This window comes from Ascidia mentula, chromosome 6, assembly GCF_947561715.1.
Source record: "Ascidia mentula chromosome 6, kaAscMent1.1, whole genome shotgun sequence".
Classification (NCBI taxonomy): domain Eukaryota; kingdom Metazoa; phylum Chordata; class Ascidiacea; order Phlebobranchia; family Ascidiidae; genus Ascidia; species Ascidia mentula.
In genome coordinates this window covers 19,991,934-20,019,552 of record NC_138571.1, presented here as the reverse complement: position 1 = coordinate 20,019,552, position 27,619 = coordinate 19,991,934, and the positions used below count along the sequence as shown (strand labels likewise).

Below are 27,619 nucleotides of genomic sequence, written 5' to 3'. Positions count from 1 at the left end.
TCAAAACCGAGCGACAGTGAAACAATAGCAGTAATTGGAACGTAACAATAAGCAATTGTGACATCACAGGCCTCAACTGGCTTGCCGCAGACATACAAGGAACTGTGTTTATAAAACAACCAAATCGAAGAAGCAGTAAATTGATGCAAATGTACAATAAATAATATTAGACAGATAACAATGTTAAAAGATAGGCAGTCTAAGGATAAAAGAGTTAACAACAATAGGTACGAAAGCGGTTGGAATATTTCATGTTACGTGGTGACGTCGTCGTATTGATGACGTTATTTAGATGTTAAAATTAAGCAGACACACATGTTTTGGGTGTGGGTCATGATTGGGGCGAAATAATTGTGAAATAATATTGAAATTACAAATCACAAGTTAAAATGCCATGAGTGGGACTGACAACTTTATCACTGGTTGTGATTTCTATGGTTATGGAATTTGGTTTCCCGAAAACAAAATAGACAGAAAAGATCACCAAGTGCTTCAGGACAAGAAAGAATATGACTAGCGAAAAAAACATGTGAAAGTGGCAAAACAAATGAAAATCGTCACTGCAAGGTTTAAACACTGAAGCGGAGTATTGAGAGTGGGTGTAAGCGTATATGCCGAAACTATAAGATACATGATCCTGCAAATAAACCTTATTGGGACGTGAAAGACTTGGAACAACTCGCGAGCTTGTTCGGGTCCAACGACACCCTGGTTAATTCTGTGGATCCTCCCAACCGACGAAAGTTTTTGCTGAGTAATGTCACAAAAACATGCATCGGCGAAGGTAATATTGTGTGGTAATGTGGAAGCCATTGATATAGATCGCTGTGGTCCATATGGTGACCCTGTGGAAAACCCCTGATCTTAACATTCAAGTTTGTGGCTAGAACGACAAATGCTAAAGTTTCGTTAAAATCTGAACGCAATAAAAGTGCTCGGTGTCAACTTTCAATGCTTTCGGCGGAAGAGGGCGGTGACGTAAGCTCGCATGAGTTTCACAATCTCGTTAACTTGTTCTGCGGTGAAGGAAATGTCCCCTCTTGACTCGGTCTGAAGTCTGAAAACATTCGCAGATCCCGCTCCGAAAGACTGGATCCTGAGAGGAAGACACAATAACATGTTCAACTCAAGGAATGTAGCTGCAAAATCTTGTTTAATTGTTTGGAACAGTGGTTCTGAGACTTTTCAAACGTCAGAGCCGAATTCGAAACCGGCCGCAGCAAACCCGAGACTCTATTTGAAAACTTTATTTGTAAGTGGGCATTTGACCGAATCAAACATTTGGGCCGTAGTTTACCAACAATTTTGTTTTCTGACGCCAAATAAACTGCAGGGAAATATGGACTCCACGTTACCCCACTACTATGGTAATGGTAAGTTTATGTTTCGTAAAATAAACTGCATTATATTCATAAGACCGATAAGCAGAAACGTTAAGAGCCAATAACTCCAACAAGTTTCGTGTCTTCTCGCGTTGAAAACGAACCATTGTGTTCGATCAAACTTACTTTTCATATGAGAAATGATCTAGGGACTGTGAGTGACCTCGTTTGAACACAGTTGCTCCCTGCGCCGATATCGCCAGAGTGAGAAGGGTTTGACCGAACTGCGCGTCGTGATTTTCAACTTTAAACAAGTAGGATCCGTATCCGGGCCACCGACGTGCAAGGTTAACATATTCAGCCTGAAACAAATTGTTGAGATAAAATGAATTAGACGGAATGAAGAGAACGCGAAATATGCTGAACATAAAATTATGCGAATAATATTTAAACATCAAGCACCCAAATACAATGCCAATAAATATCAACCACGGGCAGAGATGTACCGACATCCAATAACACAAAACTCCAGTCTTATTGTTTAGTGAGATTATTGTGATACTGACCACGGCGTCTTCTTGCGGCATTCCTCTCAATCTCCTCCATCTATCCAGGACGTTGGATTTGACATCCTGTAGTTCCTCCAGGAAGAGAGTCCTCTTCATCTCACCGCTCTCACCTTCCTCCTTCACCTTCTTCATCCCTCTCTTCCGGAACGTGTTAAAAAGACTCGACCCCTGAAAGAATTAAAATCTGACGAAACTCTTCGTTGACAAAAACGATTTGTTCAATTTTAACGTTTCGGCCTCTATTCGCTCCGTCCACAAATTAAAATCCTTTGTTGTTTTACTAACTATCAATATACGAGCTGATTTAAAGAATGACGATTAGTTGTGGAATACGATTCATGCGCGGTTGATGCCAACGTCCAAATATAACTCAATTTTCTTTTGAACAAAAACGACTTGAACGCGTGTGAACAATAAATATGCGGAATAAAATGGCATGGGCACCGATGAAACCACAAGTTTATCGAGTCAGGCCCCATGGGAACGGATAACTAACATGGTATGAAAGGATGTGTTCGAAGAGGGGGAGATCTACGTGGCGAGTTTGAAATTTTACGTAATTTATGAGAACGTCTTAATTATCGAAAAAATCAAATTGAGACCGAATAAAAACCTTTACTCACAGAACGTTTCTTGGCTGGCATTGAGTTTGCATTTAATTCATTCGAGAAAGAATCGGTTCGTTTGAAGTAGAAGTCTTCGTTTTCGTTTGTGATCTCGTAAGCGGCCATCAACTTGTTGATTGGATAATATTTGCCAATGTCAGCACTGGAAAATGAAATCCATGTTTTATATTCGCAAAAGAAGTCTTGAAAATCCATTGGCAGTTTTATATTTTTATGCTTTTTGTTGGTTAAACGGAACGAAGCAATGAAGATAAAGTTTCGGCTCCACTTAAATAAACTTACTCAATATTGATTTGATGGTAATTTCCTTCAGCGAATTGCAACCTTAAAGCTGCGATATCTTTCAATGCGTCATCAGATAGAGGGTAAAGTCCCTGTATCACTTGTTCGTGGACCTGCAACATTAGGGAAGTTCTGAGTTAATGTTTTTAAGAAAGCTAGAGGTTGTATGAAATTTATTTTCTGCATTGGAAACTCCTGCGTTTAGAAAATACAAAATACAAAAATGAGTAAATATTTATTTTAAGTCAAGCACTCAAGGTCAGTGTTTCCCGAAATTTTTTCGCCAAAGTTATTTGAGTTGAGAAGGAACCCAGACGATTTAAGATGTCCAGTAGCTCATGTAAGGAATTCTACGGCTTCGTGAAATCCGCGTTGGATGCCAGGTTACCATGACGACAGAATCAACCGAGGCAAGTTTTCAATCAAAAAAACTAAAATCACTGAATGGAAACAGAGAAACTCCCGACTCACGTCTTCGTAAACGAAGTGATATTCGATTGAGTCTTCCCGTGCATCAATCGGATCGAACACACAGTAAAGTTTGAAGTAGAATACCCATTCCGAATCCTTACCGCCACTATCCGGATTCGTTTGTGATTCCGAGTTTGTTCTGTTTAAATTCGAATGTTTCGCGTTACATGAGAAAGGGTTAAATTACATGATGCGAAAATCTACTTTTGTACGATAATATTTTTATTTTCTTCTTTGAGCTGTGTGACCAATTACTTGCAACGAATTTGTAACTAGACTTCTCAAATCAAGTAAAAAAGTTCGAACGGCAACTTACTGTTCGAACTTTGCAACGATATCAGCGAGGAAAGTGTTTGGTTCAATCGCTCTGTCAACATCGCCCTTGTGTTCGAATAATGCGAACGTGTTCTTATTCCCTTCCACGTTCATTCCATGCTGGAGTTTCTGGACAACCTGAACACCAAAGTTGGACGTAAACTGTCTAAAGTAACTCCTCTAATTTAAAGTAAAAACATTTTGTAACTAAAACAACGAAACGCTTCTGAACACATAAAAATGCAGAACATAATTTAATAACAAATATTGAAAAAGAAGCATGTTTGCCACCAACCAACAAAACCAGATCATCAGAAGAAAATACAATTCAATATTATACAAGAAATACTTCCGAGTGTTCGACATTACAATTTGCAGCAATGCTCTACTTGCCTTTCCAGCAGTGGTGAAAGAGTTAATGTAGATTTCGCATGTTGCGCCACCATAGCAGTTAATCACAGTGACCAGGTCCCTCATCTCCAGCACAGCACAAATCTCAGCAATGGAAGGAACCATCTCACGTCGACGTGACGTCTGCTGACTCAGCGCATTTTCACCGAACTCGGCATAAGCTCCACCAAGAGTACCAGGAAATCGCTCTTGTACCCTGATAACGGATGTTAATAAACAAACGGTGAAAAGGATCCCCGAATAATCATTACTGTACAGATTCCCAGGCATCTTATGGCACATTTGTGTGCAGTCAACAGCGTGAGGTAAGATAACCCGACCCGCTGTAATGCAAAACTACTGCTTAGTAGCAAGTGCTTCTCAGTGGCGCACGCCCCACCAGTTTTGCCCGGCAAAATCGTCGGTGGGCGTGAAAGCTTAAGACATTTCTTGGCTTATCTCTCATTAAACGAGCATTTTGTTTCAAATTTACTGGGAATACAAAGCATTGAGGCAAGCAATAAATTCTGGTTTACCAACAAAAGTGGGGTTAGAGATGTTTTAGAATTAGCGCTCAGATCAGATATTCACAAAATTTTCGTCTGCGAAACCTAGAACGATTGTTTAACTTAACCAAGAACCCCCAAATTTAGTAAACCTTTTGTGTTAAGGGTTCCGCGAACTCTACATTGGATAACCAAGTTATTTACACACTTTGGTGACGTCATACCTCTTTAGATGCAGCTTCAGGTAAGACAGCACAGGACGTGATGGGTGGTACGCGCAACACATACAAGCTATGAGATGCCAGTAATGCGGACATGACGTCACATGAAGCTGGTCACACATTTGCTCGTCTGTGGTGAGTTGGAGGGTGTAGATGGCGGTTTGTTTGATTAATTGGAGGTAAAGCTCGTCCTGGAATAGCTTGGAGCCGTGGCACACTCGCATGATCGCCTGGAACGAACAGATAGATAGTTTGTTGGCTGGACGGTGTCGCAATGCTTTTTGATTGTCTGTTTTGAATGCTGATTGACGTCAAGTAAAACGTTGATATAAATTGTGATATGTGAACATTATTCCCCACTCATTGCAAAGGAAGATCCACAATTACCTGACAAACGTCATAACATGAGCAAATATATAGGGGAGGAAACTCAATTACAGGCGGGAATTCGAGAAATATCAAAAAGCAAAATTTAAAAACAATTTTTTCAGTTTTTTTACCTGGAGTGATTTCGCTTCCTCCTCAATGTTCTGAAAAGTCCGTTCTTCCATTTGAAGGAGGACGTTAAAAATCCTCACAGCCTCGTCCCTCAACGTGTAGTGGTCGTCACGAGAGGGCACCTGTGAGCAAACATCGGTTGATTATGATTTCTATGCCTTTTTTTTCTAAGTAGCGAAACCAATACTTTCATATTTTTTTTTGAATAATCAACTTGGTTCGTAAGCAACACAACAATGTGAGCAATGTTACGTCACAGATAGTTCGGGTAAAATGATGTTGACGCCATCATGGTTTTATGACAACCACGTGGATACTTGCAGCACTATTAAGTTTGCGTTAGCATTGGATTCTGGGACGGATAGTTGTAATAATTGCTGGGTCACCTGTTCGTATGGAAGGGATAGCAAAGGGGATCTTAAAGGTTCGCTTGATTGCCTGAAGATTGGGTTCCTTTTGTAGATTAAGTCGATCTCCTTTTCATTGTCATCTGAACGCTGTTGCAACATACACAAATTTTTAGTCATATTTTCATACACTATGGGCAACATGCTAAATATAAGTGAAATAATGAAATGCTTTGGGCAGAGTCGTTTTGTTAACAACATTGTAATAATATTTCCTGATGTGTTTTTTAAGCAGGTAATTTCAATGCAATAAGCTTTTCGCCTGGCTACTTAAGTGGCAAGATAATCACCAGACACATCACCGACATATTAGATCGAAGCAGTTGCCCTGAAAGCAGATTACTCCAAGCAATAAGCTCAGTTTCAATTCTACACTTCTGTACCTTGATCTTGTCCATTAGGATCTTTGTTTTGGTGATAATCAGAGGTTGTCCATCTATCATAGCCTGGATCTCACTGCTCCAGATGTTCGCGTCTTCCTCTACCTCCGTGCTGAGTCGGAGGGTGTGCTTCCTCCCGTACACCACAATCTCCCACAAACCTGTCTGCGTCTGTAGTGAAATAGAGGTGGCGTAACTTCTAGTATAGAAAGTGTGGATCAAAACTACAGCTGCCGGTCAATGTTCAGTAATATTACACAAAAAATGACATGCTTAACGGGAATAAACGTATATTTCCCTTGTATTATACCAGACTGATCCTGTTTAAACAAGTGCTTTTTGTGTAGGCAACATACATATTATTAAACTTTATTACATTCGTTTTATGATTTTAAGTGTTACGTGTTTTACATGGTAAGAGGGAATCGTCCAGCTATACAGGATCTCACAGCGAGGTTCGATTAACAAGTGTTCATCTCTAGTAAACACACGAAAGCTCACTTTTACTCCTACATACACCAGGGACTTACAAAGACGTTCTCGTCCGGTGAGGTGACAACACAGAGACTGTTGAGTCCCATCGACCCGATCTTCTGGGCATCGCGGTTGCTGTTCTTGAAATATTCGATCGCGTTTGGTTTCAGAACGAACCACCGACGTTGGTGACTCACTTTCTGCTTCTCGTAAGATGTTTTAAGCAACCAACCTTGCTGTATGAAAGAATCCTGGCCAGCCTGAAAGTGTATTAACAATATTTGAGATTGTGGGCGAGCCTGAAGAGTTCTCTTACCACAAAGAAAATATGTATTGAGTTATAAAAGAAAGTGTTACTGACTTTTATTTTCTTGACAAAACTTATTGTGTAATTTTTCTAAAAATTCACTTTGTCGTTTTGATTTGTGACCAATTGTGAAGCAATCATTATAAAACTTGAAGTCAAATGGGATTTGGTTTCTGTCTGTTTAACACGTACCGAGTCGCCTGAACTTGCTGTGTTCTTGCTCTCATTGAGTAAAGTGATCCAGTGATGCATTTCCTCCCCCGAATCACTCGCGAAAGTGTAAACACGTTGCGATGTCGTCACAGTGAACGTGTTCGACTTTCCTGCAGTCACAAACCACTTAATATTATTCACATCTTGTCGCCACGATGCCACGATAGGAGTAATTGGTTATAATGTAGCATCCATAATGTATCCGATTCCTGAGATTAAAATCAGTGCCAGAACCCCTAAAGCCTATTTATATTGTAACGTCTTTTCCTCAAGAGAAACTGACAACTTGCTCAAATACACGAGAGTCACCTGACACAGATGTTGCGGTTGCCTGGGTAACGGTTTGACCGTCGACCGTCATCAGAGCGTTCTTCGGGTTTGCGAACTCGCTTTCCATGTTTGCTATCTCTTTCTCCGTGCTCGATACAATCTTCATCAACATGCTGCGGAAAAAAAGTTCCACTTAATAACATTTCACAGTATTTTCAGTGAAAGTCCGCACTGCATCCAAAGACTATTTACCAAACGTTGGCGATTCTGGTTTAAACTCACCTGTACCATTCCCCCGCCTCCTCGCTCGATTCCGCCGAAAGGTGGTGCACTTTTGATGACGTCATAATGATGTCAATGCCATTCTCTTTCTCTGTGACGTCAGTTACGTCGGATATTTGACTGAGGTCGATCGTCCCCCGACACTTGGCGTTCTCTTCGTCGTTATCGTAAAACTTCAACTCCTGGTTGCGCAGCGTGAACCATCTGGATTTGGTTATTTGTTGTTGTACCTTGTTTAGTGTTTTGTTGTTGTACCTTGTTTAGTGTTCAAGCTTCGTGTAACTTAACTGCTACGTAGAACTAACAACGGAAATATAATATGAAATACATCGCCGACCACCAACCTTTTCTGCCAATTCTTCCTTGGGAGAGTTCCTCTCAGAGTTCCTTTGCCACTGTCAGCTTTCTTAAACAGCCAGCCGCACTTTAAACTATCCTGTTTGCTTCTGAAGATCATGAAAGTGCTGTTACTCAGGACGCACCACCGTCTCTTCCACTGGCTCATGAGGCCACCCTATAACAGGTTGTAAGGTTGTGCAATGATGTGTTTTCAAATATCAACCAATCTTCACAGTGGCAGAAGTTGGTGTGACGCTTGCTAGTTTGTTGCTTAAATGTTGTTGGCCAACTTACGTGGAGTTGAATTTTATTTCCATAACAAACTGAGCCATTTAGTTGTTGCACTGATCAATGTGATACGTAACAAGCGAACTGATCAATATCAACAACTGTATTACTATTACATCCTTAAAACGTCACGAAATTTCAGTGCGCCGTGAGAACATATTGGACGAATGCGAGTTGTGAACACTGGGAACCACGAAGGTGGAAATCTCAGTCCAACATATTATTCCGTCTAACCTTCACGTCGAGGTAGGAATGAAAGTATACGTTGGGACTCCACTTCTCTGCGACCTCCATACCGCCACTAGTGGACGTTCCATCGTCACTCATGTCGTCATCATCGACGTCATCAAACGACGAATCAGTGTAATAACTCTCTATAGTGGGTAAACACCCAAGAATAATGTTTCATTATCAACAAGTTTGATTGAAAACACCAGCAATAGTTCAACCCCCATGCATCATTTCAATACAAAAACATTGATGACGTCACGACAAATCACATGATGTCGTCACTACTTTGCCATAGAAGTAATAGCACCCCGTGTCAAAACTGCGAAATTTTAAAACAAAGCGTTTAAACACGTACCGTCGTCCATATCAGACGTTTTAATGTCTTTCGCTTCGTAATTCTCCTCGTCATCTGGAACAATTCCATCCTGTGTGTTCTGTGGGTCGGGGAAATATTTGTTTACTAACTTTTTCCATGCAAGGTTGAAATTAACCTTTTACACTTGTTGTTAGTTGAGAAACGATAAAGATTAACTTTAAATAATCAAGAATCAAAACCCTTGTCTGTTTGTAGCAAAAGAAAAACGCACACAGGCAACTGCAGAGTTACGTTTTAATAGAATAATATCAAATCGTTTGCTCTTAGCATAAATAAAACGACTGCCATATTGTTGTTTACTAATTGTCACCCAGTGCGAGAATACTTCCCTGCAAACATAAACAATATAACCACAACCTCTTCCCCGTCTCGGAAACTTACAATGTGACTCGTCGCCACTCAGGTAACTGTTACAAAACAACGTGCAAATCAGCTTAAAACAAAAACAAATATCGTACATTCATTTGATCGACGTCATACGATGTGTTATGCATCATTGCGTCCACTTGGCTTTCAAAATCTTCAAAACCCAAATCCTGGAGCAACAAAATGTTTAAAATACCTTCTTTTTTGTCCATAGTATCGCCAGCACCCCGAACTTTGCTTTGTGGTTGCGAGTAACTCGCTTATGCGTTGCATAAATCACAATATTACGCACTCGGGGGCAATTTAAAATCAATCAGTAAACGCCATTAAACTATAGACCAATTATAATTTAAACGGAAAATTATTTTAAGATGATTTCAGACCTAATACAAGCTGACTTGCTACGTAACGAGGATGACGTCATCGGATTGATTATCGGAATTACAACTGATAAGAATGATCTCGGGTTACGCAAAATCATTTGTTAGTGAATTTAAAAATAGCAACCACCATTAAACAATCGAGCCGGATTGAATTGTTAGTATGGACAAAATAAAATCCTAATAACATTCACAGTGTTGTTTGCACGCAAACAACTTATATTTGTAACCTGTAGAATGTCCATTCCTCTGTTTTCGTCTGCCTTCTCGTCGGGGTAATATTCCTCACCCACGTTCGTTACGAATTCATCGGTTGCTTCAGGTTGATCCTGATTAAAAATTATTAAAGTCAGCAAAACAAACAAAAATTCTTTTTTGTAAAAATACCAGATTATTTTTTTGCCAACTTAGATTGTTCTTAAATACCTTCCAGTATTCTGAATCATATTATGACATCACAACACTTATTCTCACCACTTCCAGCGCAAGACTCTCCCTGGCCTCGCTTCGTCGATGCATCTGCGCGATCTCAAGTTCAAGTTGGAAGATCCTCTCCATCTCCTCCCGTTCCGCATCATCAAGCTCCTCCTCACCACCGGATGAGAGCATCCTCTTGTTTACGGTTGAGTAAGCACTGTCTACGTCAGCGGAATCTATGACGGCGTCGAGTGACGCAAGAGCCGATTCCTGCCCGAAGAGATAGGCGAGTTGTTTTTTTTACAATAGAAATATGATTTGAATCTCTTGCTGGCGGAAACCAAGAAACAATTAAATTAAAAGTTCCAAGTGTTAGAAAGTAACCAACCCTAAAAGCAAGTATTTTGTTTAAAAGAACAAGATTTGTTTCACAAAAACGTATACGTAGCACACACAAGCACCCACGTGTTCGCCATCCATGGATTTGCGGGGGCTGTACATTTTTTCACAAGGTGGGGGCGGTGGGGGTGAAGGAAGACCCTCAGCGTCCTCCTCCAATCCGTTCTCCGTCGCTTCCCTGGCCATTTCAGCCTCTCTCGCCATCTGGAAAGGGGAAATTTCACCAGATAATCAGAGAGTGGCCAAGTATTGTGGGAATGATTAACACACAGAAAATATTGCACTTTTCGTGTTACTTGTACAAACATGTCAACCAATTGCTAAAATAAATCTTTTCAGTATTTCCACTGCAAAAATCAGATTGTTGAGATTTAAAGCAATTTGGTGTCTGGGTTTCTTCAAACAATCAACACAGGAAAGGTAACTTTTCCTTCTATGCAAGGAAATCAGAAAATTTTAAGGTTTTTTTTACCACCTCTCGTTCCTGTTTCTCTCTTCGCCTTTTTTCTTCTTCCTCCCTCGCGAGTCTCTCCCGTTCCAAGCGCGCCTACAGAAACCATTTTCTTGTCTTAGTTTATTCAAAAAACCTAATTTTTGAGAACAATTCGCCCAACTTTTGAAACCTCAACAAACTTATTGCAAACACAAAGTCAAACTTTAAATATTAGCCAAACAATTTATGTGGAAATTCATAAAAGTGGAGGAAACCGTTCTGTTCCAGGATTCTTACACAATGTTATTGTGACCTTTAAATTTATAAAGCTGGGGGGTAAAAGGAAAGTAAGGGACGGACAAACCTGTTCCTCCCTCTGTTTCCTCTCCCTTTCCATTTGTTCCTTAAGAGCCTTGAGTTGTCTGTGTTTCTCAAGCAGGATCTAAATAATGGGAAGGTGTAAATATGAAGGTTGCCATGGAAATCGTATCATCAAATGCACACAATGACTTTTTACACAAAGTGACAGTGCTTTGGGTGTATTTAGTATTTTAAGTAGAAAATCGTAAACTCCAAGTGTGTTTATTGATAGTATGTTGTCCAACAATGTTGCGTCAAGTTTCCTTGCCAGCAAGCATCAATCACTGAAAAGAGGTCACGCAAATGTTTGGCATGTGACAACTAATATGACATGCATGGGTTGTGTACTCCTGTGCTAAAACTACCAACAGCATTGAAACCATCCAAAAACAGCAACATCCTACCTTAAACATCTTCCGGGCTGCCCGCCCTCTCGTGTATTTCTGGAAGACGATCGTCGCCTCCGCCCTTTTTCTCTCCCTCTCTCGTTTTTCTGCGAGAAGAAGTTTGAATAATTTTCTTGCTTTCCTTCCTCTCTCGAATTTCTGCATTGTGATGATCGCCTTGTGAACTCGTTTGAACTTCCTCCGCGCAACAAACCCCTGAATAATGGCGGGAAAATAACAAACAAGTTTTTATACAGACCCCCAAAAAACTAGGGTTTCACAAAAGATATGAAGGCACTGAATTTGTCTGTAAACTTTTTGTGCGACAGGCACACGAGAACAGAACAAATAAATTGATAACGTTAACCATAGTAAGAAACGTTGGTATTTACTTCTTTTACTTTGGGGACTCCCAGACAATTAAAAAAACCTCACTGTGTTTCGCGTTAGGCCAAGTAATATTTTGCGCCACTTGGTGTCGTTGTTGTTCCATAATATTGGCATGCATTCGATCGCGATACTTGAACCCACAGAAATCATACAAATTGCTTACTCGCACGAATCGTTGTGTGTGTACGATGTTCTTCTTCAGGCGAAGAAAGTATTTTCGCGCCGCTACAGCTCTCATCACTGATTGGATGATAATAGCGGCACGTGACACCTTTTCAAATCGCGCCTTTTCCAACTTTTGTTCGAGAATTTCCTTCATGAACGCCTGCAGAGTTAAAACATCCAACGTTACGTCATTATTTCTTATTAATAAAAATAACACAGAATGTAAACATTGTTCGAGGCAATTGCGCGGTTACGCAGGGTTTTCGCATAAGACCCTTGAGTGAAAGATCTGCCAGCAGTCGCGACTTAAACCAAGACGGCAAATACTTTACACCTGTGAAGAATGGATCTTGTTCAAATCCCACCTTTGTATTTCCGAGTCTCCAATTCGTCCCTTCGGGGTCAACCAAGTTCAAAACTTCCTTGCTGTGATCACGTGGTTCGTTGGATGACGACAGAGCGCAAATCATTCCGTATCTTAATGGTCAAAACATTTAGCAGTTAAGCGACAGAGACTGGTGTGACTTAATGCATGATTTGTGGTCCAACATGCACATTTTAAATGGTCGAAAGTGGAGGAAATTTCTACACATGAATTTTGAGTTATTACTAGATCCATGCCGCGTGAAAGCAACAACCAATCACAGACCTGGATCACAGACCAGTTCTAGATAGTCACGTGACCCACCTGTCAAGAAAGTCTTTGTACAACCGCCTGACCGGAAAGCCAGCCTTCCTCACTCTCACAGTTTCCAACATTCCCGAATAACGAAGTTGGTTTAGAACGACCCCGGGGTTGAAGTTCTCCGCCACCTAGTGGTGAATAACAAGTTTGTTACAAACTTTCTGATCGCGGCGACTTCTGCTGATATTTTTGTTGCTTTTGAACGGGATTGTGATTGTTAATATTTATGTTTATTTGCGTATATTATGTGCATTAAATTTCCTTGTTCCTGCGCAACACAGGAAAAATAACAAAAGTTAATTATTTATGTAACTAGGTACCCACATATGCATTTTATACATTGTGAACATTTTACAAGTAATCACCTTCTCCACATTTGGTTTCACGCATCTCACGAAGAACGGACTTGCAGATGAAAGTCTTTCCATTAAAGCGTGGAGGGATTTCTGTCAAATTGTTAAATGTATGGAAAATCCAAATTAACTTCAACTGTAGAAAGAGAACTTACTTTAAAGTGGCCACTTGCTGTTACGGCTGACTGCTTTTTCCGACCTTTCCCGGAGTCTTCCGAAGTTCCCCGAACTTTCTCAAACATGTCGTAGATAAGATCACAGCTATGAAAAATAATGTCACGAGTTTTTTTTTAGATAATTAAATTAGTTAAAATATAAACCTGGAATCCTTCAACAAGCCGAGTAAATCATCACGAAATGTATCGCGGTTTTTCTCCAGGAAGCCATCGATATTGTAGAGAACCTGCAATATTAAGTTAGCCATCACCCACGAACGCATAAAGCAAAATGGTTTGGGAATACCCAATCTCAACCTAGCCTTAATCCAACTTCAACCCAGCCTAAACCCAACCTCAACCCAGCCTCAACCCAGCCTCAACCCTTACCTCCCCAGCGTAATGTCGAATCCCGAACTGGTTTCCGGTCACTCGAGGTTTCACGTAGAAGGGATTTTTCTGCGAAAAAAAACAGAGTTAAAGTTGTGACGTAACAAAGCGGACACTAGTGCTTTAAACTCGAAATACCGAGTTGTTAAGGAAGTTGTGACGTAACAAAGTAGGGTGAAAAATATGTTTTTACTTACCGCATGTTGGTTGTGGAGTTTCTGCAGCAGGGATTTGTCCGTTCCTTTCGGAAATCTACTCTCCTCGTTAATAAGTGACATCAAACCGAGGTTTTTCTCCACCAGGTCGAGACACTCACTGTTATCTGACCACTGGACGTCGCACCAGTCTATACCTTCCCTGTAAAGTGGAAGATTGTGAAATGGTGGCAACATTGGTCAAGCGCCCGACTCATATACCAGTAGGAACCTGATCGGGATTCCAGGCCAGGATATCCTGGGTTCGAATCCCGGTGTAGTTAAAAACGATTATAAAATGGTTGGGATTGAAATCACAAAAAAAACACAAATAAGTTAACAAATTTACTAGGGTTCGTGTGCAGGATAGCATGGGTTCGAGTCCCAACGTGGTATGTTAAGATAAAGCGAAAAGTTATTCCCCACAGATATTACCACGACCGAAGATATAAAATACAGGCGAAAAAGTGAAAAATGTAGAGAAAAAAAATACAGAAAAGGTTTTTTAGGTCCTTAATTAATCTAAATAACAAGTGGAGGGGAATGGGAAGATTGCATGGTTTCCATTTTTTGTTGCATTAATTTGAGCTTTCCAATGCAGTAAGTGATGTTTTACGAAGACTCACTTGTTGTATTCGATTTGTTCCAAGCTGAAAATGTGCCGGTTAAAAAATTCCTGTAGTTTTTCGTTTGCAAAGTTGATGCAGAATTGCTCAAAACGATTCACCTGAAAACAACACATGTAGACCCGGCGATAGAAGGTGACTGAATGATTGCAAAGATTTCAGTACTTTCTCACACAATACATTGATGCAACAAGAACAAATAATGTATATCTTGAATTAGAAATAACTGTAACCAAGCAACCCTTTAGCAAAACAAACTTATATGTCCACGTTTCTGGGCTTCAAAAATGTAAAAAAAACGTTTGTAAATTCGACTTTAATCAACATTGATAGAAACGCTGCTGGTTTTTGAGCAATTATAGCAACTGCAGTGTAACTCTAGCTGACATGTATTGTTAGTTTAAAGGAACTGTTCTTGTGGCAACCCTCGCCGGATGGCAGACGTAACTTCGGTTGCAATAAAAACATTTTATACAAGGACTTTTTCTTCATACAATCAAAGCAACTTCGTTACCGAGAAGTTCTCAAAACCGAAAATATCGAGAATTCCGATGAAATGGAAGTCGTCCGGTCCCTTGATGCGGTGATTCACCTTCGAGATTATCCAACGGAATAATTGGGAGTAGAGCGCCATAGAAAGGGAGTCACGTGAGTCGCAGGCCTGCCAATCAGAGACAAGGAATATAGTATTTCATGGGTTCGACTATAGTTGCACAGGATGTAATACAAAGAAAATTTTGTGCATTTTTTGGAGCTTCTCATTAACGTAGTATGAATATATAGACGTGTAACTCTTTAAAACGTTGGCGTTTGAGCTGAATATGATATTTATTCTTGTTCAAATGTTGACGCGTGACTGTGGGAACGAATTGCTGACTCATGCTTACGTAGATCCGCAAGTGCTGAGTAACCGGGTCAGGACTGTTCAAAGCTTTAATGACGCAAGACAGATTTACACAAACATTTGGACAGTTTGTTTACACAACACCACAAGTGCCGAGCTAAAAAGAAAAATCGTTTTCCGACCGTGCGTTTGAACGTGATTACGTTGTACAGAAAGTCTAGTTTGGATACGAATTTGAGTGGTTTCCACTGCAAGGTCACCATGACCTTGTGCTTGTCTCATCTACCTGATCCACGCTTTGCGGTGAGGTTATGTTTTCACCTCTCAACTTCATCGTCCTCTCTTTCATCACCGCCTCCAACCTCTCACTGTCGATCCCGAGCAACTTGGACGTTCTCTCAACAACTGCAGGGACAAAATGTAAGTTCCTGAATATGAAAGCTATGGGAGTCTGTATTACTTTACACTGGATCTGCGCAACACACGCAAAGTGCACGACTTTCCACAGCACATATTATTGAATCTTTATTCTCGCTACGTTATGAATTAAATGACTCACAGTTTTCACAGCAAGCTTTTACCACAAAGTAGGCAGAAATCCAAGATCTGTTTACATTACTTCTAAATGAACCACACAAAGTTGTCTACACACAAACAACTACACATGCTTGTGGCCGTGATATTAGATAAGACACAAACCATTAGATGTGAGCGTTTTACCGAGCATGCACTTGAGTCTGAATACAACATACCGTGGTGAGGTATTTGATTTAACGTGATAACTACAGGACCCCATGCTTATTTTACATAAATTGTTTTTGCAAAAGATTCAACTCTAAAAATTAAAATATGAAACATTCAAAACAACACGAAAAGGTTTATTGTTTGGCTTTTCCATCCAGCGAACAATATTTTTCGTTTTAGTTATGTTTATCGCGAAGTTGTCACCACAAATGCTTCATTGCAAGACAAACTAAACCTCCTGGATCCTACTCACGGGAATATTAGTTGCGGTGATCGGATTTAGTGCACATTCTACATGTTGTTGCAAATTAGTGTTGGCTAACTTGGGAGTTAATTAAAAGCATGCGGATGATTCCATCTACAGACAGCTACAGCCTACAACCAGCAATACGTTTACCTGGCAAGATATCCGGTGGAAGAAACGCTTTTCCTATGTTACAAAGTGGAGGAAACGAAAGTAGTTTACATAATAGGAAACTAAACTTAAAACAAGCAAGGAAACGGATTGCTTGAGTTGAGTGGTCGAGGTTAAAACGTACAAAATCAAAGGTTTCCGATCAGCGTTAAATTTCGAAAGACGTGATTGAGAGAAGGCAAACGCCCAAGGAATAAACAAGGAGCAGAGAACAAAGAAAGAAACCAAGTGTTTACGCCCGTGGTTAAATTTGGTCGAACATCGGGGTCACCAACAAAGGTAGGATAAACACCAATGCTTATAGATAAACTTTGTGATACAAATTATTAAAGCACTGATACCCGTGTAACACTATGTTGGAATGTTATGTACTGACCAATTAGTTATACATGTGTAATTGTATAAGACATATCAGAAAGAAAGACTTACCGTCCACATCAACGACTTGGGCACCACCAGCGTTTGCAAAAGCAACATTGCCAAGTTGGAGAATCCCAGCAAGCACACTTTTCATGTCCTGCTGTTGGCCGTCTTTGAAACCAATCGTTTTGAGCGCTTGCTAAACACGAAGAAGGGAAAGTTAAGGGGTTGATATTTGTTCTTATGAAAATATGTAGCTTTTCGGGTCGTGAAAACCATCCATGGCAAAGCCTGCATTTGCAACAGTTTAGCAATTCATGATTCCGAGTTTTAAAACAGCGCTGGCTCGAAAGTTCATCGCATCAAATGTCCCCAACTCCAAAACAATAAAAATTTAACGATAATTCATCACTGTGACGTAACAAACTGACACGAAAACATTTAGGCCTTGTCACGTCCGGCGTGGTATTGTGACGTCATCATTTCCGAACTAGAGATAGCGTGTGAATGAAAAGCGATCAAATAAGGTCGACACGAAATAAGTTGCAACTTGCTGGGGAAGTTCGACCTCACGATTCTTTTTACACCGAGGCTTATATTTTTCATCTACGAACGATATTTTTCATTCATTGGTTTATTTTGCCCAAGGTATTACAGTAATGAAAACAGATGGAGAATGTGAGAGTATGGGCAGGGAGACGCTATTCAAAATAAACCAATTTTATTCAAAACATATATTTTGTACGTGATGTAAAATCACAATTTACATTCGGTAACAAAGTATAACCCAGGACTTGCTTTCGAACTGATTTGGATTAAAACAATTTGTTGCCTATTTCTGGTACATTGGTAACTGTGACGGGTTTTTTGATGGAAATACATGCGAAATCAAAGCTTTGTACGACTCAAAGTCACATGACGAGATATTATTCACAAATCAACATAAACTTTGTGAAGAATGCTTGGAACATTGCTTGGAAATCAGTAACTTTGCACGCAAAAGTACCCACAAAGCAGACATTTTAATCGGAATACCGAGCAACATTTCTTTCCCTTGTTATATGAATTAAAAAACACGTATTTTAGTAAAGGGAACAGCACGTGGTCTATGGCCACGGAATGACGAAACGGTTTCAGGAAAAAAACAGGTTTCAAATTACGCGGGAGGACAATTGAAAGATTTGATCCTTGTCACGTGATTTCCGCAAGTATCGGGTTTAGTTTATTCTGTTGCGAATTTGCATTACTGGTGTTTGTGGATATATAAAGCCTTGCGGCTTCTAATTCAGAAAGGATTTGACCCGAGGTGTCAATTCGTTTTGAATTCAAGATCGTGGTTTCAATTGAATTGCAAAATTAGCACAGGTCGGTTATTCTCGTTTTGTTTATTTATAAACACGTTTATAGGTCAATATATTCACCACACAGAACAAGGAGTCGCAAAACATTGAAAGTAGTGTTATATATATCTGTGCTTTCTAATGGTCACACACGAAGAAAGAACCGCCTTAAATTAGACGACAATTTGTTTTCAAACAGTCCTAATCTAGGGGAAGTACCTCTAATTGCTCCCAGTCTTTGACGTCATCGAGGGTAGGATCGGAGTCGCATCCTGATTGGTTGAGATAGTGGTAGTTGGCGGGTTCACTCAAGTGCAACTTGTCTGCAAGTATTTGCAAAATGGTTAAATTGTCCCAGCAAAGATACCCCAAGGTTTTTTTTGTTTAATTGTTGCCTTAACCGTTCGTTCGGCATAAACATGACGTCATACAGTAAAAACAATCCATCGAGATATCACGAGATTATTTCGTGTTTTTAGTTATTTCATGCAAAGCAGCCTCACCTTTTTCATCTTGAGAAAGACCGCGGACGAGTTGATAAAAAATGTGATAATTCCTCTCTCCGGGGTTCTGACGGACGACTCTATGCTGTGATGACGTAAGCAAAATATTATAACGTCACGCTTTAGTTATAAAAGTTCGTCGACGTCGATAAACGAGAACGAGCCGTGACAAACGTCTGGGTGTTGCAGCACGAGATAAGTGTTAAGTTAACTTCGAATAAATTTCTGCGGTCGAACAAAACCACTAACGATATCAAAATAATTGGAGAGTTTTTTTATAATTTTATGTAAATATGAAGACCTCGTCATCGGTCTTATACATCATACGCCTTAAGTATTTTGCATGATTGAACTGAATTGGTTTCAAAATATTTTCAAATAAATATAAAATATTACAATGTCTTTCTATAATATTTTAAAACTCTGAAAACCTTACCTTCTCAAGGAGATCTGGGGTTCGCGGACATCACAGGGGGTTAAGGGGCGATAATTTTCAAATACATAGTTTTGTTCCATTTTAAATTACATGAAATGTTTTTTACGGCGACTTTATCCAATGACTTGCCAGGTGACAACGGTGACGTTCATAATATTGGTATTATAGGGGGTTTCCCCACCAAGACCGGCCACTTTAGACGAGCTAGGCAAAAACCCAGCGCACGGACAGAAGGAAAAGCAAATTACAAAAAACTATATATTGGAAAAACCTTCCAAATTGGTGCGACAAGAAACTGCTTAAGCTATAGTGATGTAATAAACAACAACATGGTCGCCAGATAGTTGTTCGCTGGGGGCCAAGTTCGCCAGCGGTGTTTCCGATTTAAAAAAGTGCAAAATGTCCCTTACTTTTTGATGCAGACGGGGAGGTGCCGACAGACGGTTATCAGCCATCTTGGTAAATACGAATCAGCAAGAAAGGCATGGAGTCTCTTACAATATTAGGGACTATTTGAGTTCCAACCGCATGTATTTATGCTAAGGTTGGCCTACAACCATTGATAAGATTATTTGACCACCTTTGATACCGACTTTAACCGAGGTAACCAAGCCTAGATCCTTTAATCCCAACATATCAACCCAAGTCCCTAACAATATCAGCGCAGTCCTATATAGACACTGAAGGATACAATCAGTTATCCGAGCCCCTTTGATCTGGCCAGCCTCACTGAAGAGAAGCTGGATAAACTTTCCGAACCGACTCGAATTATTGTTGTACACGGTTTTCGCGTTCCCGAGAGCCTCGAGTAATGGACTGCTTTCAAGAATGGACTGCTCGATCGAACGCCCGTTGTCCTTTGATGGTCTGTTGGGGAAAAAATGGAACAGGGTTTAGAGACGGCAGGGGTCACGAAAGGTCAATCGTTCTTTGAGCGATGATTTAGTGAAACCTCATGCCCGGTTACAACGGTTTAAATAATTTTCACACATAAACAAAAGCTCGAAGCAGAATTATTATTGTTCCACAATCTTGGGAGACACAGCTTTCACAGCTTAGTGATCGGGAAAATTCATGCGCCGATTCAACTCATATAGACCAAGGGTTTTACATCACAAGTTGGCTGCACAAAAACCCCAAGCACCCCCGGCATTCGGGATCAAACGCCTTTGAAAACCTACTGCCAGTTTCCCCATTCATAAATTTCCACATGCCGTGACGTCATAGGTTAAACTCACTCTGTCTTGCTGGAAGCTCGGCTGACGTGGGAGAGATAACTGAGCATGAATTTGGTCGTTTCCGTCTTTCCAGCTCCACTTTCTCCGCTGAATAAAATATTCGGGTTATTAAAGGTCACACAAAAGGTTGTAAAATATTGTATCGGGGTTATCTCAGGTTATACCGATATCAGTGGTTATTATTGGGCCTTTGGGCTACATGTTTATGGTCATGTTTGGTGGAGTTTACACAAGGGCGAGGAAGGCGCCGCGACACCAAGCTGTCAATTGTGGCGGACAAGCCAATACATTGCATTGCGTTATTCCATCATAACCACCCTATATGTTACTTCAAAATAACAAGCAAGTGATCATACAATTAATCACATTATTGTGCTACATGGATTTGAGGGGTAGGCGCACATTCAGCAAAACTTTGGTGCAAAAAGTGATTCGTAGGCAACGAATTCGCACTGAAGGATCCTAACATTCATATGGCATTTGGAAAATTCTGTTGCTTTTCCTTTACTCAAATTTCCCCGAAATTTGGCACAGAAGATAATGGGGGAATACCCGGCACTGACGCACTTTCGTCACGAAGACCGAGATACAGAGAAATTTGAAATGTTGTTGGAAGCAAGTTCCTTCGGTCCAATCTCAAAAGAATACAACATGAGGCGAAAAACTGTCAATGAACTCTCATAATTCTAGAAGCAATTAAAAAACAGAACCACGTAAATTTGACGTCACGTCTGACGTCAGCTAGTTGTTACGTTTGCCGACGTTGTTTCCGAACAACACGTGTTTGTAACGATACGAGTTGAATGCAACAACACAGGCCACGCAACAGTGTTTCCAAAAAGTTTTCTGCCGTGGTAAAATGTTGGTTCCTTTCGCAAGTGTCCCTCGGTTGTCATAGTAACCGTATTAACGTCAATTAGCGAGTCACTTTCTGCTGTACTTGATGAGCAGGGAACAATTGGTCAGTTTACGCCGTCACAGACAAGTGCTCGGTTACAATTTTAGGATTAACAGGAGCGATAACGAAAAAGTGTTTACACTAAAAGCAGGAAAATTTGAGTTGCAGTCCCAGCAACTCGTCCGTCAACTTAATTTGAAGATTTCCAAAACAATTCGCTTGCGTTCGATTACAATAGATAAGATTTCCAAAATGTTTTAAACAGGATTCTGTTTAAACGTTCGTTTGAGTTACGCCTGTGGTTGTTGAGGAAATACAACATACAAATCAATCTTTAAACCTTATTTAATTGCAATTAACCAAAACCTTTCCCCGAAACACGCCGTGCGTTCACATCAAGTGTTTAAATACACGCATGTCCATGTTTAGCGCTAATCTCCAAATCATCCAATTTTAAATTTTTTGTTCAAACACCAAACTAGACTCAGTCGTGACCTGTTGCCATGGCAACTGTTAAGCCAATCAAAGGTCAGCTAATTTGCCACGTCACACATTACCGGAAAATGCTAAACATGATTCGGCGCCAAATATGCACCATGCGCTTGTGGGGGTGGAAACCGGGTTCCGGGAAAAAATCTTTCGTTTAAATCTGCTTATAATGGAAATAATCGCATGACGTTCTGTGGTGATGTGGATTGAATTTAAATCCGGACCCAGGGGAGCGGAGGTAACGCGTTTTCAAACTTATCAAACTATCGACATGAGTATGTGACGGGATATGCATAAAAAAACGATTCGTTTCTCACATAAATGTTCAAAAACATTTTCAACTAAAACAACTACAAGGCTGACATTTCCTACAGGTCGTAAACAAACTTCCTGATGTTTTACTTGTTCTCATGTGATTCAAGTCCACCCACCTGATGAGCACACACTGATTTTCCTCCCTCTTCCACATGCACGTGTAGCACTCATTGGATACAGCGTACACGTGTGGAGGTTCCTCTCCAAGGTCCTTGTTTTTGTATTTCGCCAAAACATCGTCGGAGTAGAGGTCGTGGAGGCGTTTGTAAGGGTTCACAGAGATTAGGATTGAACCGATGTAGGTCTGCGCAACAAGGTTTATACGTCATCACTGATGACGTAACACAGGATTTAATGATTCGAACACGGCTGCTTTCGGTTATTAAAATGGGAGAAACCCCTAATATGAAAGTGGTACAAAAACATTGAGCGGGTTCAGCATTATACGAAGATTGAGGTTTTTCGCTTTTGCTTATTGAACATGGACAATAATTTGCTTTGATATTCGTCTGTTTATGTTGTGAAGCTTTGGCGTGAATCGTGTTATGTCTGAGTGATGTTCGCAGAAACACTGAATCAATTTCAACCGATTTGTCGGGGCATCGTCTCAGCAAATCAATTAAATCACTTCAAACTTGGAAAAAATTCTGATTACTCAGAAGCTTTAACGCAGCATCGTTAATTACATAAGATGGGTCGTTTGAAAATGCGTCTTCAAATGTGTGGTGTTAAAGACGGTTCCACTTCCCAGGTAATTATATGAGGTAAGTGCGCGTAAACCCTTCCCCGGGCTACGTCAATCTGTCAAGGTTCGTGTGTTGCGCATTCGGTGACGTTAATGTGTGGAATTGATAGCTTAACTAACGTGTGAAAAGTGATCACGTGGCTTGAGCGTTCGTTCACGCGAAAATATTGCAACAAATTGTTCGTAACGCTGGCAGTTCTCGAAGTTAATCCGTTCGTGATTTGTGTTTTGTGTTGAAACAAATCGATAAACACCCAAGTCGTTGTTTACATAAAATGTGAAACAGACGTTGAACGAACAACCCAACGATTAAAGTTAAAATTAGTTTTCGGCTATTAACATACATCATATAACCAAATGTCTCGGGGAAAACAAAACCAAAACCTCAGGTTGACAAAACCTTTGTACTTTTGCATCCACAGAAAGTTGCCTTTACATATTCAGACAAAAATCCCGACTTCCACCGAAATATTCCAACACAATCACACACATCCGAAACAACAACAAAACCTTAACCGAGAACCAAACCCTTTTTACTCGGCATAAACTTTACGTTCATTCAGTGCGCCAAAATTGATGCGTGTTTTAAGCAAATTTTTATTTACATGTTTATGCAAAGTAAGTGCGATTAACACCGGATGGATAATTTTATGAAACTTTAATAACGGTAAAAATGTTATGTTTTTGTGTTGCAGAGCGAACATTCATTTTATCACAATCGGGTTGAAGCGCAGGAAACACAGGCGCAAATTATTCACTGCAATTAAGATATGAGGAACTAAGGGTGTGGAGACTCAACGAAGGCAATTCTGTCGGTCGCACAAATCAACTTTTGCGACAATAATCGCGATCATTTTCAGCCCAAATGCAAAACCAAATCACTCTCAATCAAACCCCACCCAAGGTACAAATTATAAACACATCTTGTTTGCAAAAACGTAAGCTCTTACGTAAATGTCGTTCTTCTGATATCTGGTGTTCAGATTGCATAGAATAGTAGCTTGGTTCAACTCGGAGAGTTTCGCCATGTCCGGGACTCCATCGTTGACTCCATTCATCGGCTTCACATCAGACCCAGTTACCTCCGAAACCCACTTTCGTTGTTCCTAAAATAAATCCAACAGTTTTTTTTTAAAGCATCCACAAAATACCCTTGGTCACATGCATTTGCACACTGTAGTTCCCAATTAGGCTGACCCCAGGTCAGGTTACTATTGCAACAAGCATGTAATGTTTACACTTTAATTTAGGTAATATACGTGCATAAAAAGCTGTAATAATTGAGATCTGCAGACAGGGTGTACATGCACTGTTTCGGCCTGTAAGGTCTCATCATGCAGTGCAGCTGTTGACAGTGGCACTGTGCTAGCTTTTACACTAGCGGGCACACTAATTTCCGCTTTGTGGTACCTTTCGGTCAATGTCGATTCGTTGGCCACAGTCAACAGCTGCACTTATAAGACCTTACAAGTTGAAACAGTGCGTACACCCTGTTTGCAGGGGGTATTTTTTTTTCGCCCATGGTTCATATAGAGACAGTAAAGATAGTTTATCAACTAAAGGCATTTAGCTCGTGGTTAAACACCAATATGTCGGTTCAACTGCAAGTATGGAACAAAATAAAAATATGTTTTGTAGAAAATTTAAAAGACATTGGGATGGATATATTCATCAAGTAATGAGTCCATAAAAAAGATAATTTCCTCGTGAATCAGCCTTGAGATCGTTGCCTGCTGCCGTTCAACCGGGAATTTTTTGTTTCAGCAAAGCTCCTTGTCCTGAAATGAATGAGGAGTTCTACATCCATTGTGACGTACAAAACGACGGGAGCCAAAATCCTTTCACCGGTGTTTCAAGTCGCTTAGTGTCAGGAAACGTTTCAACGCAAAACTCACAACAATGGCTTCAACTAAGGGCATTGAAATCTTGTGTAAATCGAAAGCATTGAGAAATTGTGCAGGAGAACAGAGTAAGTTTGAGCGACATTAAAGCTTTCAGGGAAGCTAAGTTGCAGGAAATACACAAGCTCTGTGCGTGACGCTGAAAATGTCACCTTTTTTGGCAAAGAAAACAATTTTTCCCCAGCAGTAGAACCATTCATCTTCTACCAATCCAATAATACGCAAACGATTCTGCATTCCCTTTAAAAACGCCAAGTTATCACTTTGTGACGTCACTTTCGCACGTATCTTTTCGAATGGCGGATGAGAGCAACGTATTAGACAGGCGGCAAAACTTTCCACGACCTTGGTTTTGCCCCAAAGAAAACCGCTCGATTGTGATTATTACTCCTGTACTACAGTGAAAAGAAACTGCCCAAAGCCATGAAGTCTCCCCAAAACTTTCAGTTGTTTTATAACGGAGCGGTGAAGGTTTGTGCCAGGGTTGCTAGGCCGGCCGGTACTATATATCGGTTACTTCCACAGCTACATATTTTGTGGCATAACAGTTAGGACAGGGGGCACAACATCGTAAGGCACGCATGACAACTTGGGTACGCCATCGGTTTGAAAATGGCAAGGGAGCTGATTTTCAATGTTTGAAAATATTTTCGTCCCAAATTGTGATTTGTTCAATGAACTTTCTTTGTCAACATATTCAGGACATCGCCCTTACAAACGGCTCGCAAATGTTTGGCAAGCATTAGTAAGTTTCGGCAAATGTCAAACTCACATGGCAAGAAGAACTGTAACTACCTGTATTATAGGAGGAAGTAAAATACCTCCCACTCTTTCAACCGAGAAACACGTGATTGCCACGAGATATCCGGACGTTGGTTCGCAAGAAATGTTGTAAATGTTTCTCAGGAATTTCCAATGCATTTGTAACAAACTAAAGTTAGTTAAAGCAAGGTTTAATGCCTGCTTCGTGGTTTAAGCCAGGTGACCACAACTTTTCGTGCAACATTGACCGGTTAAACGCAAGCATTATTTTCACGCTCAACCGATCTTCAAGGCGCGCCAGATTAACTTAACCATAGATCAACCGAAGGCCGTTTTTCCGAATATCAATACATCAATACATCATGAGGTTAAGGCGTCCTTTCTGTAGCGAGTTGCAATAATGACTCATGGCCCGGTTTACAAGTGGGTAAAGACACGTGATTTAAGAAATGTTTGGTCATCAGCAGGGCTGAAGCGCAGACACGAGAGAAACATTGCGATCGCCGACTTGTTAGGGATGCGATCGGTCCGAAAGCTTGGTGTTCGGGAAACTTCGCAGTCGAGGGTCACCAAAAATGTAGTTCGTTCGTCTTGGAAGATTTTATTCACCAAAGACGAAAGATATATGTGCAGAATACAACTGAGCCCCAGAGTAGAATATACAGACGGTGATTCTACGCTAAAGGCGAACCAAAATGTAGAATGGAATGGTGAAACTACACTAGGCAGAAGCCCAGCGCAGAGTGAATTCGGGCCACAGGAACCACAGATTTAAAGACAATTCATATTAACCAGTTATGCGGCTTGCGTGAGAACCGCGATACATAATTACATGTTACGAGCGATTCTCCTGTGTCGTTCCAGAAAATGGGAGTTACACTTCCTGGTACGAACTGCTAAGTCACTCTCATTACGTCACGGCATAAACGTTACAATATTTGCAGAAATGCGCGGATATCGCGGCGCAATTTCACCGACTTATGGGAAAGGTTTAATGTGAGGGTAAATTGTGTAACAAGGTTTCTTGTCAACACCCATATCAGGTCCTCATTGCAGCCCAAATGATGACGTAACGGCCGTGGGCCTTCGAGTGGCGTCTGTCACGTGTTTTATTTGTGTTGTTGTTTTTGTCTGTTCAGTTACCTTCCTACCTCTGCGCACACCTTGCTGCAACTCATTCTTACTTGGCACTGATGATGAACACAGTGGTGTTTGAAACGTTTGCTTCGGCATGAGTAGCATACTAGCTTTGGCTTTCCTTTATAAATCATTTTCTTTCCACCCCCAAGGTTAGACCTTATACACTCTTGTGTAATAACCAAACTTAACACAGCAGTTTGTGGAGGACACAGACGCGTCTGATGCGTCTGCCGGTTGCATTCCATGGAAGAATGTAAATGGCATGGAGAGAGTGAAGTTTTGTAGAATTGATTCCTAAACCCGAAATAAATTACTCAATAAATAGAATTTCCAGCCACCAAAAACCAAGGGTCATGACGTCAGTTTCAGGCCATGTCAAAAACCAGAATTTTCCGACAAGATCTCAAAATACGAATTTCTTTTCGATCCCAATTCAGGGTTTGTTTCTTTTTCAAAACCGAGCGACAGTGAAACAATAGCAGTAATTGGAACGTAACAATAAGCAATTGTGACATCACAGGCCTCAACTGGCTTGCCGCAGACAAACAAGGAACTGTGTTTATAAAACAACCAAATCGAAGAAGCAATAAATTGATGCAAATGTACAATAAATAATATTAGACAGATAACAATGTTAAAAGATAGGCAGTCTAAGGATAAAAGAGTTAACAACAATCGGTACAAAAGCGGTTGGAATATTTCATCTTACGTGGTGACGTCGTCGTGTTGATGACGCTATTTAGATGTTAAAATTAAGCAGACACACATGTTTTGGGTGTGGGTCATGATTGGGGCGAAATAATTGTGAAATAATATTGAAATTACAAATCACAAGTTAAAATGCCATGAGTGGGACTGACAACTTTATCACTGGTTGTGATTTCTATGGTTATGGAATTTGGTTTCCCGAAAACAAAATAGACAGAAAAGATCACCAAGTGCTTCACGACAAGAAAGAATATGACTAGCGAAAAAAAACATGTGAAAGTGGCAAAACAAATGAAAATCGTCACTGCAAGGTTT

At 40.4% G+C, this 27,619-nt stretch overlaps 2 protein-coding genes across 2 annotated transcripts in view; one reads left to right on the top strand and one right to left on the bottom strand.

The window, feature by feature from the left end:
- The window catches only part of LOC145907417 (uncharacterized), a 116,766-nt gene that overhangs the window by 28,733 nt on the left and 60,414 nt on the right, over window positions 1-27,619 (top strand). The gene's annotated exons all lie outside the window — the stretch shown is intronic.
- LOC145906355 (unconventional myosin-X-like) lies at window positions 949-24,894 on the bottom strand. The gene is made up of 47 exons (XM_082993775.1): window positions 24,847-24,894; window positions 23,744-23,899; window positions 22,165-22,352; window positions 20,347-20,433; window positions 19,800-19,975; window positions 19,109-19,122; window positions 18,673-18,757; window positions 18,389-18,492; window positions 16,899-17,028; window positions 16,452-16,484; window positions 15,597-15,715; window positions 14,981-15,127; window positions 14,467-14,567; window positions 13,844-14,003; window positions 13,647-13,715; window positions 13,422-13,504; window positions 13,257-13,362; window positions 13,114-13,194; window positions 12,752-12,876; window positions 12,429-12,540; window positions 12,062-12,223; window positions 11,527-11,724; window positions 11,127-11,204; window positions 10,802-10,876; window positions 10,396-10,533; window positions 9,991-10,200; window positions 9,744-9,842; window positions 9,226-9,303; window positions 8,747-8,825; window positions 8,395-8,534; window positions 7,878-8,047; window positions 7,534-7,737; window positions 7,291-7,424; window positions 6,961-7,091; window positions 6,518-6,721; window positions 5,991-6,158; window positions 5,587-5,697; window positions 5,203-5,322; window positions 4,706-4,932; window positions 3,979-4,192; window positions 3,587-3,723; window positions 3,271-3,409; window positions 2,800-2,912; window positions 2,515-2,659; window positions 1,889-2,059; window positions 1,509-1,684; window positions 949-1,096 (listed from the first exon to the last, which is right to left on the bottom strand). Exons 1-47 carry the CDS (start codon window positions 24,892-24,894, stop codon window positions 949-951), a joined length of 6,093 nt encoding a protein of 2,030 aa, XP_082849901.1.

Excerpts from the sequence above, each read along its gene's own strand:
- LOC145906355 (XM_082993775.1), bottom strand. The coding sequence starts at position 24,894 with ATGAATGGTTCTACTGCTGGGGAAAAATTGTTTTCTTTGCCAAAAAAG. Across the intron at positions 13,363-13,421 it reads GGCTTGTTGAAGGATTCCAG|CTGTGATCTTATCTACGACA; the intron begins GTTTATATTTTA and ends TATTTTTCATAG. Across the intron at positions 2,913-3,270 it reads ATCACTTCGTTTACGAAGAC|GTCCACGAACAAGTGATACA; the intron begins GTGAGTCGGGAG and ends CTAATGTTGCAG.